Source organism: Phyllostomus hastatus, unplaced genomic scaffold, assembly GCF_019186645.2.
Source record: "Phyllostomus hastatus isolate PE091 unplaced genomic scaffold, TTU_PhHast_1.1 phas_contig_16, whole genome shotgun sequence".
In the NCBI taxonomy this organism is placed as follows: Eukaryota; Metazoa; Chordata; class Mammalia; order Chiroptera; family Phyllostomidae; genus Phyllostomus; species Phyllostomus hastatus.
In genome coordinates this window covers 920,691-937,711 of record NW_025333643.1, presented here as the reverse complement: position 1 = coordinate 937,711, position 17,021 = coordinate 920,691, and the positions used below count along the sequence as shown (strand labels likewise).

General features: G+C 41.2%; 1 protein-coding gene across 1 annotated transcript in view; it reads right to left on the bottom strand.

The window, feature by feature from the left end:
* Positions 1 to 17,021, bottom strand: part of ATP1B3 (ATPase Na+/K+ transporting subunit beta 3) — a 44,213-nt gene that overhangs the window by 8,483 nt on the left and 18,709 nt on the right. Inside the window, exons 2-5 of the mRNA XM_045832520.1 lie at positions 12,668 to 12,796; positions 7,820 to 7,927; positions 4,216 to 4,400; positions 1,918 to 1,971 (exon numbers count right to left, since the gene is read on the bottom strand). Coding sequence (XP_045688476.1) covers positions 1,918 to 1,971; positions 4,216 to 4,400; positions 7,820 to 7,927; positions 12,668 to 12,796 — 476 coding nt within the window. The remainder of the gene's footprint in view (positions 1 to 1,917; positions 1,972 to 4,215; positions 4,401 to 7,819; positions 7,928 to 12,667; positions 12,797 to 17,021) is intronic.

The following is a 17,021-nucleotide window of genomic DNA, read 5'->3' as shown; positions in this document are numbered from 1 at the left end:
TAATTCTGTGTGCTTTTCCTAAAAACAAAAACATCCCAAAACTAAATGGACCCCATCTGTTGTGACTAGTTTATACACTTTACACAGAACAAAAACAGTCTGAAATCTGAGTAATTAGACCATGATTTTTCATTAACATTTCCCCCAATTATTCTAAACGCAAAGGATACAGAACAAATAAACAAGGAGAAAAATCCATTTAAAACCCTAAGGGATGAGTTATGTGGAGGTTTTTACACTGGCCAAAGGTTTATAAAACTGAAACCTCAGGGAGGGGCTGTTTTCAGCTTTTGTCCCCATGGCCTCAAGGCGTGTGTGTTTTCCCTTCAGGTGGCGTTGGCTCTCGAGACCCACCCTCCGAGCTTATCAATGTAGTCTGCTAACGTGCAACAGCAGAAGCTCCTGTACATGGGACAGGTACACCGTCGTGAAATTAGCACTCGTGCGTGGCTACAACCCAAGCTTCAGGGGCTTTCTACTGGGAAGACTTGCAAGCAAGGAGGTTCCTAGGGAGTTATACAACACTGCTTCTAAATGTAGCTTAGAGTTGGAATGCTTTCCTTTGTCTCATGAGATAACATATATGCTCACTAGGTTTTTAGAAGGACTTGTTTATCAAGAGAAGCTTGGCTTCCATATAGCATCTGGTTTTAAGTGAGATTCTGGCTTCTTATCCAAGTTTCCTGCTGAGCTGAATATGGCACAAAGAGATAAAGTGGCCTATCTATGGTCACGTCTGTAGGTACACCTCAACCCAGATGAGGAACCAAAAACTCCCTGACACTGTGCTGGACTCATCTGGGATGCTCTAAAGCTGGGGTCACAGAGTGTGGGCCCCAGGCCAGAAGTATCACCATCACCTGGATGCTTCAGGTAAAAATGCAGATTCTGACCTTCACCCCAGACCAATGGAGTCAGAAACTTCAGGATTGGGAATCAGTAAGCTCTCCAAGTGATTCTGATGCATGATTGAATTAGGAAACCACTGAGCAAGTGTCTGCCCAAACAAGAAATCCATTCATGGTTAAAACACAGTACTTTTTTTCTCTTCCACAAACAACATCAGAAATGATTTCAGCATAACCTTTCAACTAAAATACTTCTGACGTACAATTGAAGTTGGAAAGTTAATATTTTGCGCAATGACAGAATTAAATTTAGAGCTTAAAAGTTTCTCCTCAGAGCTCTTACCCATGGTTGACATACTCAGCTGCACTTGCAGCATGGAGAGAAAACAAAAGAAACTATGAGATGAAGGCTGAACAGCACACTCGAGAGAAATAAAGAAAAACAATGTTTCTACCTTGAGGAAAACCTACTGTGTTTCATTAAATCTCAGATTGCACTGATATACACTACGTACTATTAAGACAAAAAAAATCTTATGATAAGACATCATTAATTGTAGGCCAACCACAATTTCAGTGTTATTAAGCCAGGGAAAAAAGTGAATCTTAGAAAATAAAATACAGTATGTGGAGCTATAAAGGCAGTGTGTGTGAAATCAAATACACACGGTAAAGAAGTCTTTTTAAATTATTATGAGCAAAGAGAGAAGGGCTACCCACAAAGTCTGGTGAAATTTTATTCCTCTAAGAATGTCCTTATAGAGCAGGGGTCCCCAACCCTGGGGACATGGAGCAGTGCTGGTCAAGTGGCCTGTTAGGAACGAGTGAGCTTCCTGCCTGAGCTCCGCCTGCTCTACTCCCCAGGCCCTCCTCCCCACTCCCCCTCCGGAAAAATTGTCTTCCATGAAACTGGTCCTGGTGCCAAAGAGGTTGGGGACCGCTGCTACAGAGTACTTTAAAAATGTGCCAGGGAAGGAAAAAATAAATGACTACTATTCATTAGACTTTTAAAGTATTAAGTACACTAAAGCATTAACAAAAGTTGTTGTTTTTTTTTTTTAATACTAACCTTAGAAACAGAGCATTCTATCCTTGGGTTTCCTTGAGGCTTTAATCCAATTATCTAAGGAAAAAAAATACTGATTGATTGAAACATCACAAATGTATACATCAGACCTTTTGTTGCTGGGGACCAGGAGGGCAAGGGTTGAGACAAACAGTAACTCTGTGTATTAAAACCCTGTTACCTGTGCCTTTTATGCTAATTATTTTAAAGAATTAGAATGGACTTTTCAATATAATATCTTACCAACTATCTTATTACTGTACTAGGCCAATCTAGGAAATAAATTAGTTACCAAAGAACTGACCAAAGCACAGTACTGCACCTGCTACCCTTAAACAGAAACCTTTTAATTCCATTATTTTATGACCAAATAATTAAAGCAAACAATTACTGCAGGATTGCAGAGGCATAATATAATTAATTAACTGTTCTTCATGAAAATATTAGGTCATGCCCTGGCCAGGTAGCTCCATTGAATAAGCATTGTCCCTATATACCAAGGTTGTGGGTTCGATCCCTGGTCAGGGCATCTACAAGAAGCAACCACTGAATGCATAAATAAGTGGAAAAACAAATAGATGTTTTTCTCTCTAAAATAAATTTAAAAAAGAAGTTGAAGAATCCCATTTTAAGAAGATTCTCACAGCACCACTGAGTTCTATAGAATGAGTCTACTTTCATGTTTGTAGCTAAGTCTTGCCTAAATAACATATTAATCCATCTATTTTGTGAGACTTTTGGCATTTTGAATTTATATGCATTTTACATGTGAATGCCTGTAACTGTAAATATTCCTCTCAAAAGACAGGTATCAGAGTAACCTAGACAATAATATAAGCAGCAACAGCTATCCTAGCCCCCATAATGACTTTGGAACAAACTGCAGTTGGTGTGCACATCGCACCACTGACCCCTGTGCGTCTGACGTTGTCTGCCTGTTAGGCTCTGCGAAGCCCACCCCTATCGGCAACTATAATCTCAGACCCTCATCATTCAAAGAGGTCATATTAAAAGAAAATAAACTCAGAAGGCTGGGCCCATGGGAGAAGGAACTGAAATTTCTCTTGGCTTTAGATGAGGAATAGGTTTTCCAGCTATCTAATTGCCCTGAAGACATTCCCAGGAGGTTGGGATTATAAAAGGCATCCCTGTTAAAGGGGAAAATTTAATTCATTTTACAAGCTAGATTTTCCAGTTTCACATTACTTTTAGCTTGCTCTGTTAACCTTAATTCTTAATAAAGTCTTGCTGAAAAAGCCCTCAATCATTTATTGGTGCCTACTCTGTGTCAGGCAGTGTTTCAGAATGATTTCTAGAGGGCTGTGGGACAGACAGGAAATGGTCCTTGTCCACCAGGGGAGGAAGGAAGGAGGAGCTGGAAGGGCAGCAGTGTGGGCATTTTGGGGTCTGGCTGGCCCTCCCTACAAGGAACTCCTTATTCAGCAGTGCCAACTTCAGATGACTGAAGCTGTATTCCTACTGGGAATGGGAGCCATTTGTTTATGGGACGATGACTTTAGTGACATCTGAACTCACAATCCCCACCTGTTTAAGAAACTGCCCTTACCCTGAGTAAATGCCCAGGGATGCCCTGGCTTTTCAAGGGGAGACCTTGCAGGCCTCAGCAGGATGACTGCATCAGAACTTGGCTCTGCAGTGCAACGTTCATAGAGCAGCAATGCACAGGGGTTAGGGACCAGTTCACTATAGAAGGGGAACAGCTTCCTTTGCACCAGGAAGGCAAGTTATTATCACTTACACAGGGAGACAACATCAGCTTCTGAATCTATGAACGGCTATCCAATTCAGGCATCTCTTCTGTACGATATAGCAAGATGGGACTAACTGGCTGTAACTGAGCTCACTATAGTGCAACTTTATTTGTATTTTTACCACTTAATTTTATATACATATATTATAAAAATATGCTTTCCTACTAAATTTCATATACTCCCCATGGGAATTTGAATCACTTTACCACACAGGACTCAAAGATGAGCACTGCACGTTCACAAAATCATGCTTTGGGCGTGACCCACCCCGAGAGGCGCTAATCTACGCCTAAATGCGTGTCGCTGCCTCCGAAAGGGAAAACATGGAAGATGTTTGTACTCCCTAAACCATGACTAATTTGTGAACCAATCTTGTTTGTTTCCTGTGTGAATTTTTCTAGAGGTCAATCAATACCACTGTTAGCCTGTTACACAAGTTACCCTAAATGAGATAACATTTTAAAAATACTTGCCAGCTTAACAGAGGGTATTAGGAAAAAGCAGCAACAGTGGCAAAACATGTACATACTCTGTTCATTTTCACAAGAACACAAGGGTGTCCACTGGAGTAGCCAAAGGAAGGGTCATTGACCCCACTGCATTCTTCAAGTAAGGTAACAGGAAACTGACATGCTTTATAAACCGGACCCTTCTGTTCAAAGAGTGTTCCACCAGTACAGTCCATGAGATTGTTCTGTGCTTCCAAAGCGTATGCTAAAAAGGAAACATATATGCATGCACAGATCAGCTGAAGAGAGATCTTAAAAACAACCAGGAATATATCTTCCTTTGGGCAACATTCTTCAAAAACAAAAACAGCAATGCTAATTATTAGATAATTTTAGGGAAAGAATGTTAAGTCTGTTCCTTTATCTAGTGATCTAAAATTATGCATTTCCACAACAATCCAAGCTGGATTACAGATCTCTTTTCTGGCCATCAGGTGGTCCAAGCCAGCTATGGTGTCAGCCGAATGCCTTCTATGCTCCTGGCCCAAGACACAATGGCGAGGACATAAAAAGGCACTACTGCCACCCTTCTGCAGCTTACAGTGCTTGGGGAGGACAGGTGTTACGTAGAAAATCATAACTGAAGGGTCTGAAGACACACAGTGCTGGGTAGTCTATACTAAGGGGACTTGAAACAGAGCTAACAGCTGATGTTAGCTTAGAGGAAGATGTTTTTAGCGGACATGGAGGTAACTATATTGACTCAAAGTGGTAAAAGAGTAAAAAGGTTACAACTTGGAGAAGGGGAGGAAAGAAGAGGGAGAACTATCAATGGCTGGCCGATGCTTGCCCTGTACTGGCACAGTGTTAGGCAGGCATGGTACAACAGTGAACAAGCCTGACCTGGCCCGTCTCACTGAGCTCAGCGTACCGGAAGATACTCATTACTATGCAGTTCATATCTAGTGCAACAGTGTCTTACAGAGAACTCTTGGTATGACCTAAGTGAACTGGAGAACCCGTGTTCATCCTAAAAAACCTCATGAAGTTGCAGCAAAGTGACAGGAGGCCTTTCTGGCCCACCCTTTAAAACCGCAATCTTCCCAGCTCTCCCCAACCCCCTTCACTGCCTTGTTCTCCTCCACAACACCGATTACCTTCTGATGCACCATGGGGCAGGAAGAGCACATGGTGATTTTTCTCGTGTGTATTGATGGAACCCAGAAGAGTGTTTAACACAGAGAAGGCACTCAAAACACATATTTGCTGAATAAATAGGACTACAGCTAAGAAGCAGTAGGGCAAGGAAGTGTTTTCATTACAAACCTTTCTTTACTATTTGATTTTTAAATCATGGACTCTATGTCACAACAAATACATGTATCTTTAACTATGAAGGGAAAGAGACTTAGGAGGGCAGCTAACAGAAGATGTGGGATCAAAACAGGATTGTGATTTAAAATGGGAAAGAACCAAGGGTTTTTGCATGCTGATGGGAGAGATCCAATAAGGAGGACCCACACACTTAGGAAAAGATGGCAAACACTACAGTGTTTCCAGGAACGGGGCAGGGGTCAAAGCCCGCCTGGTAGCGCAGCCCCCCTCCTCAGGCAGGAAGTGCGCCACAGACACAATGGGCGTGACTGTTGGCTGGCTGTACCAGCAGCGGGGAAACGGGGGGAATTCCCATCTGGGTTTCAATTTTCTCTTGAAGCAGAAGCAAAGGTGATAGCCATGTGCCACTGAGTGATGGGGGTCTCCTCTGAGAAATGCATCCTTAGGTGAGCTCCTCCTTGTGTGAACACCACAGAGTTCACTTACACACACCTAGACGGCACAGTCCATGACTCTGTAGGAGAGGAAAAGGCATTTTTCCTGTCCTTTTGGATTTTTGGCTGAGACATCCCCACAAATAAAAGATTAACAGGAGAAAAACAAGAGTTTAATAACATGTGTACCTCCTGTACACACGGGAGAAACCGAGGAAAACAGGGTAACTTGCCAAAATGGCCCAAAGCTGCCACCTTAAAGACCATCTGCAGCTGAAGACAAAGGCAGGCACTGGGGTGGGGGTGCCAGTTATGGGAGGCCACCTGGGAAAGCACAGCAAACAAAGGTAAGGTTGCTAAGCAGGTTTGCATGCTATCTTCTGCATGCAATTCTTTATCTTCTTAATAAAGAGTTTCCAGAGAGAAGGTCCATCCCCTTACACATGGAGATTATCCTGGCAAATGCAAAGGTCTTTAACAGGGGTAACTTCTCGGTTTTCAGAGCTGCTCCCAAGGCTGCTGTGTCTTCAAATTAACCAGCCCAAAATGATCCCTATGCCACAGGCATTTTGGGGTAACAAATTCTGTTTCCCTATTCTTCCTAGGGTACAAACCTGTACAACATGCTGCTGTACTGAATACTGTTGGCAATTGTGACACAATGGTATTGGAGTAATGTGCTGTGCCACAGTATTACGATGGGTAGGTACTCTGTTGCTAGGCAACAGGAATTTTCCAGCTCCACTATAATCTCATGGGATCACCGTGGGAAATGTAGTCGTTAACCAAATCATCAGTATGTGGCACATGACCATGCATGAAGAAAGTGGGTTCTAAAGGAAAAGGTAGGGGAGTAGAGGTTTGAGCAGAGGTTGGAAATAATTATCCAGAGCAACTCCACAGTCATGTTGGGTAATGGAGCAGGTTAAGGGAGATGATCAAGTAGTCCAATGCTAATTAGTCCTGTTGAAAATCTTTCTTCAGCAGCACCTGGCTGCTCAGGGGCAGGTTCTAAGGAAGAGCTTCATGCACAAATTTTATGGCTCCATCCAATGCAATGTATGACAAATACACAGAAGCAAGTGATTTTAGAGTACTGGCAAGAGTAAAAAAGAAATAAAAAAACCATGGAATTTTGATAAGAAGGAAGACTGGGTGTGAGGGACTAGGATAAGAGGGCCAGTGAATTGAAAGGCCAAATGAGGCAGAAGACTAGTGGTGGAAAGTCAGACAAGCAAACTGCAAGGACAGAATGTTGTGGTGGGAAAGCCTTAACCCAGGATTTTGGCAACGGAGTCCTACACGTTCTAAAGAATGGCTGTAGGGGCGTGTGGCCGAGGCAAAGGCAAGACGATCAAGAACCAAGAGGCCAGGGCATTTGATGGTTATTCATGTTAATACCATGGGGTTAAGCCAAGCAAAATGCAAGAAAAAACTGGGCCAGCGTGGCTACTAGAAAGCTTTACAACTGGTAGGTAACTCCAAACACCTCAAAACTGATACAGAGATTTTTTAAATGAAATCTCTGTCCCCCACACAAGCACAATGCTGTATGCAAAAGATCCAAGCACTCAGGGGCATTATTTTATATAATACAGTTTTACTTTATTCCTCAAATACTTTCCATTTTAATGCAGATATACATGTTATGTCTCAATGAACTTACTCATGTACTTCTTACAGGATAAAAAAATTCAAAGTAACTGCCCACAGGCTTAGACCCCTTCGCTCTGTAAGTTAGAATATCACAACTAATCCTAAGATCTACTTGCAAGTCCTCTTAGTTGATCATGTCTGATAGAAAAAAAACAGGTAAAATAAACTCTAAGAATAATGTTCTCAATGTAATCATAATTTGGTACTAGTTTCCACAATAACTAAAATCTTTTATCTTACTCTAAGAAAAGACACTTACGCTTTAGAAATTTCTTAAGGTCTTCAATATACCCTTCGTAGGACTGTGGATCAGACATACTGAACGAATACTCCAACGCTGACACCGGTTTTGGAAAGACCATAAGTCCTGTAATGAGATAAAAGGAGAAAGGGGGAAATCAACTATAGTAAATTCCCTTCTCTCTTTCCTCCTACCCCTAAAAAACGGATCTCAGTAAGTTACATGGACATTTGTGTTCACAGGCAGGTTGCAATTACTCAGAACTTCCCACTTCTGACTATGGAGGTCGACATCTACAGTGAAAGAATCTCAAATCCTCAAAATCATTCAGGCCAATCAGAAACTCCCCTAAATCTGTTGGCTACAGTTATTTGTAATTGCTCTGTTCCTCAAAAGAGGCAAGTTTTACTTTGCATTTTCTATATTCATTTTCTATCAGGTATTTTTGGTTTTGTCAATGTGCCATTAATGTGTGGAGAAAAATTTTAGCAAATCAAACAGCTCTCTTGTCATTCAAATAGCTGTATGGAAACATTCACGAAGAAAGCTCACCTGACTCAGTGAATGAGGCCTAGAGAGTTATAACTCTTGGTGAAATCTCCCTTCCTTCAATGATAAACACTGCTCTATAAAATGTGGTTCTCACCATGGCTGGTGTGGCTCAGTGGGTCGAGCAGCAGCCTACGGACCAAAAGGTTTGATTCCCAGACAGGGCACAAGCCTGGGCTGCAGGCCAGGTCCCCAGTTGGGGGCACTCGAGAGGCAGCTGATCAATGTTTCTCCCCTTCTTCTCCCTCCCTTCCCCTCTCTCTACAAATGAATAAAATCTTTAAAAAAATATGGTTCTTTCATACTGAATCTGGAGTATAACCACCAACAATTTCATAGCAGGAGCCCATACTCATGTATGTAATAGTACATGTTCTTTGAGTTTATTAACAGAAAACATATTTATCTGTAAGAAACACACTCAGTCTTCCAACTTTAATATAAGCTTTCCTCATTAAAAAGCATTAGATATAGATTATTAATTCAGCTTTGCAAAAAGGCTTAAAAACAATCCTAAAATTTTCACTAGCTTCTAAACATTCCCCCTTGCTTTGAATCTGAAAAATATACAAATAAAAAGTGCTGTTGTAGTTTTCATTAGAATTGCTGCCTATGGACATCTATTTCTTCTTAAACCAGACCCAGTTTCTTTTAAACCACAAATACTTGCCTGGGTTGAACTGTACAGCTTTTGAGTTAAACTAGACCGACTACAACCCAAATACGATGAAACAATGTTCCTAAATGGCAGGGCAACCTCACTCTGTACGGGGCACCAATGAGCCCGTGAGCCCCTCCACACTCACCCACCACCACAACACAGCAGACCACCTGAATCTGTATGATCCCAGAATGCCTCTTTTTCCTCACTACTCCACCCACAGAAAAAATTACTGTAAAATCAGCAGTAACTTATTTTTTTAATAAAACTATTTAATGTAGTGTAGAGAGAAAAATGGGCGCTAGTAAATGTGACCAAAAGGAACCTCACAGAATGATCTAATCATAAATTCCTAACTGGGCAGGTCACGGTCGGTAGTCCCATCTCAGGCCGGTAATTTCTCTAGTAAAAGGTTATCTTCCCTTTAAGCAAGCCCTGACCATTGTTTCTGTGTGTCCACTTAACAAACCTTTCCCATGCCTCTTTTTCAGACCCCTCCAGAGGGCAGCTACCCCCAAGAAGAGCAAATGATCCCATCCATAATTTTAACTATCCTGTAATCTAATCCCCAGAGCCTAGCTTTCTCTCCCCTTCTGGCAGTTTTCTTTACACTCCCCCCTTCAACTGCAAACTGTCATTCTGGGGTGCATTTGAGATCTTGCTTCCCAGCAATGCCATCAGTTTGACCCAAACAAACTCTTATCAAAATTCTCTACAGGTATGGATACTTCTTAGGTCGACAGCAAAATAAAACCTCTGACCATCTGATATCGGAAAGGAAAATCTGTATATGTGTGACAGTTTGCTTTTCTTTAGGTTTTATAGCAGGAACAAGCTGTATTATACTGCAAGCAAAACCCGCCCCCCCAACAAAACAGAGTCAAAGCAGCTTGCATGTACCTGTATAAACACCTATTTTTTAAGAAAAATCCAATATAAAACATGCAGATTTCTAAATTAATTTTAGAGAAAAACATGAAGATATTTGTTATATTTAGAAACTGCATTCTTTTATGTGATTAATTTCTAGGAGAATTTTAAAAATAATTTACAAAATTTTGTACGAATGTTAAAACAATTTCTGACACCAGTCTTCTGAGGCTGCACAGCGATGCTCCCAAAGCCCTGGCTCCTGTGATCTAACAGCCCATTTGAATTCTCACATAAAATGAATGGACCACAGCAGGACAGTGCAGGGAGCCACCATTCTTAGCTTACCCCAAACCAAGACCATCCTCAGCATGTGACGACTACAATAACTTACCTCTTTCCAGCTTCAACCGCTGGGGAATGAGTGTGTGTGTATCTCTAGGGGTGTGGATAGGCAGTATGTTTTTGTGAGATACATACATATACCAGCTCGAAGTTAGCAATTATTTTACTGGGCACGAATATATTGCAATGATGGTTTTTGTTTAAAAAAAACAAAAACAACTTAGAAAACACAAGTTGCCCTGGCTGGCATAGCTCAGTGGATTGAGCGCAGGCTGGGAACCAAAGCGTCCCAGGTTCGACTCCCAGCAAGGGTACATGCCTGGGTTGCAGGCCATGACCCCCAGCAACCGCACATTGATGTTTCTCTCTGTCTCCCTCCCTTCCCTCTCTAAAAATAAAATAAAATAAAACCTTAAAAAACAAAAACAAAAACAGCCAAACTGATGAAAAATATTAAAAAAAAATACAAGTCAAAGAAAAACAAAAATTGCCCATAATCCATTTATGAAGAGAAAAAAATGTTTAACAAACTAATGTATATTTATTTAATATTATACATACATATGAATGTGTGCATATTCACTCATTTACTTAAACTAATGATACATTAGGAACCACAATACATTTAGCAAATAATTTTAAGGGACTCAGTTTAAAACTGTACTTAAATATGTTAAACATATTTTACTGCTTATATTATTCATGCAATTAAACAGAGTTTAATATTTCTAGAATAGATCAGATTATGTTCAACAGTAATTAACTCAACTGATGTAGTAAGAAAATTAATTATCTTAAAAAAAAAAAAGATTTTATTTATAGAGAGTGAATGGAGGGAGAAAGAGAGAGAGAGAGAGAAACATCAATGTGCGGTTGCTGGGGGTCATGGCCTGCAGCCCAGGCATGTACCCTGACTGGGAACCGAACCTGCGATGCTTTGGTTCGCAGCCCACGCTCAATCCTCTGAGCTACGCCAGCCAGGTAATTATTATCTTAAAATTAGTCTAAGTTGAAAGAAAATAGCTACAATGAGAGATGCAGGAAAATTAGCATGGAGCTAGTCTGATATTCAAATAAACTGAGAGAGTTAGGAGTTATTCATGACGTTTAGATGGGTATTAGCTGTAAACAAAGGAAAAGCCATGAGAACACGCTGTTCTAAGAAAAAGCAGGTGAGGAAATTTAGTCCAGTTTGGCTGCTGCTGTGGCTCACAAGTCCATGCAATGAGCAAGGATCTAGATCGAGGTTCCTGTCTTGGCACTACTGACATTTTGAACTTGGTAGTTCTTTGTTGTGGCGGGTTGTCCTGTGCACTGTGGATGTTTATTTAGGAACAAGCCTGGCCTCTGTTCACAGTAGCACCGCTCCACTGTGACAACCAAAAACGTCTCTAGACATTTCTGAATGGGCTCCAGAGGGCGAATTGATGATGGATGAGAACCACTGCTCTAGACAGAAATCTCCTGCTAGATTCCCACCTTCCCTGTCCTGCCTGCTACCCAGATCCCACTCCTCCACGTAGAACCTTCCATTCTATTGTCTCTAGAAGCTGTTCACATTTTGGGCAATATATACTAGGGTTCTGGCATATTATCATCTTACTTCTATAAAAATAGCTGGCATCTTGAAGACAAGAGCCATGCCCAACAATGAAGGCAGAGCTGGCATTCAAAGACTATTTCAGACCTGGCCAGGTAGCTCAGTTGGTTAGAGCATCAATCAATTAATGCATAAATAAATGGATCAATGTTTCTCCCCCCGACCCCTTTTGTTCTCTCTAAAATCAATCATCCAAAAAAAAAAAAGAGAGATTCTAAATAAATAAATAAAAAGAACCAGAAGGAAGACAATATGATTTAAACAATGTTCCAGCTAAGATTTTTTTCTGTGCTAAAGTATATTCTCTAGTATCCTGATCCCCTCCTAAGATTTTTAATAAAGCAGAAATACATTAAAAGTGCACTCATTTTATTCTCTATTAATGTAACATTATTTAATATTTCTTACCACTTCCATACTAAGCAATTAAAAAAATTATGTATTTTATAAGACCAAGGCTCTAACCTGAGCTACAGCCAAAATATATACTTTGTAAGTAAGTAAAGTAACTCAAGACAAAGTGAAACAGCTACATATATTCATAAAAGCCATTCATACCTATAAATGCATTGGTCAAATTTGGCTTTGGTATAATTCTCAATATTCATTTCTGCTTACTCCTGGCAAAGGACACAAGATTTATCAGCCCACTATGTAAATATTAAAGGTCTTTGTATCAGTATGTAAATATTAAAGGTCTTTATATCAGTATGTAAATATTAAACAATTAACAAAATCAAACTCTTACATTATCTACCATCAAGGTTTAACAATCTTTTATCTGCTCCGTCAAACATTTGTGATGAAGCTATAAAAACCACGACAACGGCAAGTTAATTACCTGGACTAGAAATCTGGTCACGATATTTTGGAACCTCATCGTTCAGCGTCTGAAGCATAACCCACATTGTGAACGTGAAGAGTGTAGCCAGGAACCCATAAAAGACTAGGTAGAAGAGCAAGATCAAACCTGTAAAAGAAAGTAAAACTTATGAAATTTAGAGATATAAACATACTTTGTGTGCATGTGTGTCCAGATTAAAAAAACAAAACAAAAACCAACCACTGCAAGGCCAGTATGCCAAGCTCTGCCATGCACACAGCCACATATCTCCATATTCAGAATACGAATTTGCCCAAGCAAGGGGTATTCCAGCAAGGGAGCACCCACCCATCCTTGAGCCCTCCTCTCCTCTAACACTTCCAGGTACAAATAGCTTCTACAGAGCACGTTCTGGTTCAAGGTCAGAGCTTTAAAATTCCAACACATGGGGGAGTATTTCCCAAATGGGACTTGATGCTCTCTAGAAAAATAAAAGATTATTTTAAGTGGGACTAACCCAATCTGTACATGTTCCTTTAAGTGGCAAATAGAAAAGAATGAGTACGCCAATCCCGTATTTTACACAGTAATTATATGAATAAATTTAAGTGTTAAAAAATGAGTTGGCCAGGGCTCAAATGAGTTTGCTCAGTGCACTGAGTTGCCCGTTTGATTCCCAGTCAGGGCGCATGCCTGGGTTGCAGGCCAGGTCCCCAGTAAGGGGCATGCAAGAGGCAACCACACATTGATGATTCTCTCCCTCCCTTTCTCCCTCCCTTCCCCCTGTCTAAAAATAAAAAAGTGAGTTGATTTAAAGAATAGCCAGGAAATGTACAGAAAGGCAAATCCTAAAGATGGCATTCAATGAATCAAGTTCAGAAAACACTGGTCGGGTGGGAGGCTCATTCAAAAGTGGAGAGAGGTCAAGACCGGAAACAAGCACCCCAACCAATGGGCCTTCACAACTCGACTGCGAAGCACAAAGCAAAAGCTGGCAGATGCAAGTCTCAACATCAGGGGCTTAATCTTTCTCGCTTCAATCTGAAAACACTGATTGAGCTAGCCTAAGCCAGTGACCTTTTCTCCTTGAGAACATCTAAAAGTAGTTATTTTTCTCAAATGTGTATATCTGAAGTTCTAGTGGTCACCATCAAAATTACACAGAATATTAAAATCACACATTTATAGTTACATGTTTACAAATTGATCAATGAGTATTAAACAAATCCTCAGGTATAACAGTAAGTGAAGAACACGTAATTCCTCAGAGTTGAATTAACATCGGCTTTATATCCCAGCCTTAAAGCCCATTTTTTTGTTTCCTCAATGGACTCCTGGCAGAGGGGCTTGAGCAGGGGTTCCTAACCTGGAATCTGCGGACTCCTCACCCCTACTCCCCAGAAGTTTTCCATAATGATGTATTTCAAAATACATCACCCTCCGCACCCTGCCAGGAGCAGCTCTGCTACGTTCCGGATTCTCAAAAGACCTCATGACCTCAAAAGAGATTTGGGGAAAAGCTAGGTAATCTTATTTCTTAATTGCAGCCCAGGAAACTGTCTGCCTTTCCCCACTTTTTCAAGTAAGGGGGAAAAATAGTTAAGGCGATTTCATTTTAATTTAAGCTAACATGCCCCCGTCCCCACCCCGCCCCAATTACCAGGAGGCCAAAATAGGGAGCGAGAGGACAGGAGGAGGAAAGGAGAGCATGTCACCTTCAGACAGCATCACTTCCCTACCCACACAGCGATCCTGTTGCAGGGAAAAAAGGGAAGATAAATCTCAGTGAAGCGATCAGTTAACTAGAGAGGGAAAAGAAACACATGTGAAGCTCAAAGGCTAGTTTAGTGACATACAGGGGAGAAATGACTCTTTCAGATCTGGATGTCTGCAGGATCTACGGATAAAATCCTCCACACAGTAGACCACAGTGGACCAACACTGTACATAAATGTAGTGAGTGTGGGCTTGGTTCCAATAAAACCTCACCCAAAAACAGGCAGAGTGAGGCCAGAGTAGTTTATCAACCAGTGCAGTAGGTATTAAACAGAAGTTCGAAACAAAAGTGCTAAGGGTTAAATTACCTGGCATTGTTTTTAAGTCATCTCAAACACTTTTATCATACCATTCTAAAAACTTCATTTTAAACTTCCATACACAAGGTTAGAAAGCAAATAAACATACAGTAGACATGAACAAGCGGTATCCAAGTGTGGTTTCTAAAGAACCATTACAGAATGAAAAGTGTTCAAACTCCCTATGAAGAGTTAGGGTCACAAAACATACACAAATTAATAGCTATGTCCCAAATCTGATGCTGTGCACTAGTGCATTAAGTCAATTTGAATGTAGGGAGTGTACAAACAAGCAAGTAAGTCATTTCCAGGACTGCAGCGAGTTTTCCCTACTTAATTTTTTTTATTGTTTTGCCAAGAGCCCCAAACCTAACATTCAAAAATTAAAATTAATCTCACTTATAAATGTCATACATGAAACAACAGCAACACTTAACCTCCTTTCCCCTACTAAGACAAAAAAAAAAACCCAACAGAAAATAAGAACAGAAATTGTAAATTGCTGCTCTAACAGGGGAAACTTGCAGTTAGAGACTCAGATGCCATTTCCTGATGGGCCTAACACGATGTCAGAGCTCAAGCTGCAGGCATCCTCGGTCAGTAAACGGGCAGGTGGACGGAACTGCTCAGTGTGCCATGCTGCCCCAGTGCTAGTTACTGTGAGCAGGAAACAACAAATGAAGCTTAAATCGTGCTTATATTACTGATGTTCCTTAGCTTAAAATCCCTTTAAGAATTTCCTTACCTCATTAACCAACTAAAGAAAAATGGACTAAAATTATGAAGAAACATCAGTTTCTTAAATAGTCTAAAGTCAACAGAATCATAACCAAAGATGTTTACTCAAAATACGCACCAAAAAGTTTCATGCTGTAATTACACTGTTGTCCTAACAGTATGGCAGCAAATCAATCCCACCGCTACATTTGCGCTCTTGGCTCTAAGGCACATAAGACGCTGAACGACTAAAAACTTCTGCCTCTCCCTCAAACAGGAATTGACCTTCTCCTCCTTCTTCCTTTCTGTTCCTTGAGAAGCCCTGTTTTCAAATCCTTTTCCTCTCTCTGCTCCTGTTCTGACGAGGGTAGATGCAGCTGGGGGCTACATAGTACGGTGACGACATGCACCGGCTATGCCAGCCAGGCTCAAATCCTGGCCTGACCACTCTGTCCCATCTGGGGGGCGTGGGGGGAGGAGTAATAATATTATTTAATTAATTTAATTTACAGAAATGGAAATAAAAGCCCAGGGATTTGATGACATAAAAAGAAAAAACATTCAGGGGGAAAAAGGCCAACAAAGTAGAAACATTTTTTGGAATGATGCTGCAACTAGGCTTTAAGGCTAAACTTAAGGTTTAAAGCCTAATCCATTCAACTGCATTTTACTTTCAAAAATGTTTTAGCAAACGAGGTTTGATTCAGGTGGACTCTTAGGCAGCAAGAAGTCTGGCCAAGGTTTAGCCTATGTCACCCATGGGAAAGGAAAATGGGTGGTTGTGTCCAGTCACCCCCTTTCAATAGCAACTAGGTGTCTGACAATTCCGTTTTGGCACCAGCCACCTGGAGGAGCACAGACCCTACTAATTCAGGCCGGGCCTCCCAGGAATGCCCTTACTTCAGATGCCACCCAAACTTGTAAGCAACTGGCTACCAACCTGGGAGGTTCCCACTACCCACCCCAGGTCCGGTTCTTCACCAGATGACAGGGAACTCAGGAAAGGACTATTCTTAGGATTACAGTTTCATTATCAAGGGTACACAAAGGGTGAGGTCTGGGAGGGAATGCAGTTTCTACGCCCTCTCCTCCTAGAATGAAGGCCAATCATCATATCCATGTGCTCCCCAACCTTGAAGCTCCACCAAGCTTCAATATCCAGAGCTGTTATTGGGATTTCATTAGGTGGAAATGACTAAATCATTGGTCACGTGATTGAAACCAATCTGCAGCTCCCTCTGCTATCCTCCCTGGAGGTCAGGGCTAGCTCCAAATCACACAATTGGTCCTTCCGGGTACCAGCTCCCATGGAACCTATCTGGAAGCCCCACTATGTGTCATTCTGTTAACATAGTAAAGGCACTCCTGTCACCCTGGCACCCCTGTGTGCTAGGACCCTGAGACAAAGACCAGACAAACTATTATACAACACCAGTACACATAACCTGGGGGGTCATTAGGCTTCATCAAAGCCTGCACATACATATCCACTCAATGCACTGAGATCCTGTGACCTGACTTCCTACTGCAAACTTCCTCGCTACCTGAGGGGGCCTACATCCCAGAAAGACTGTGCCTCT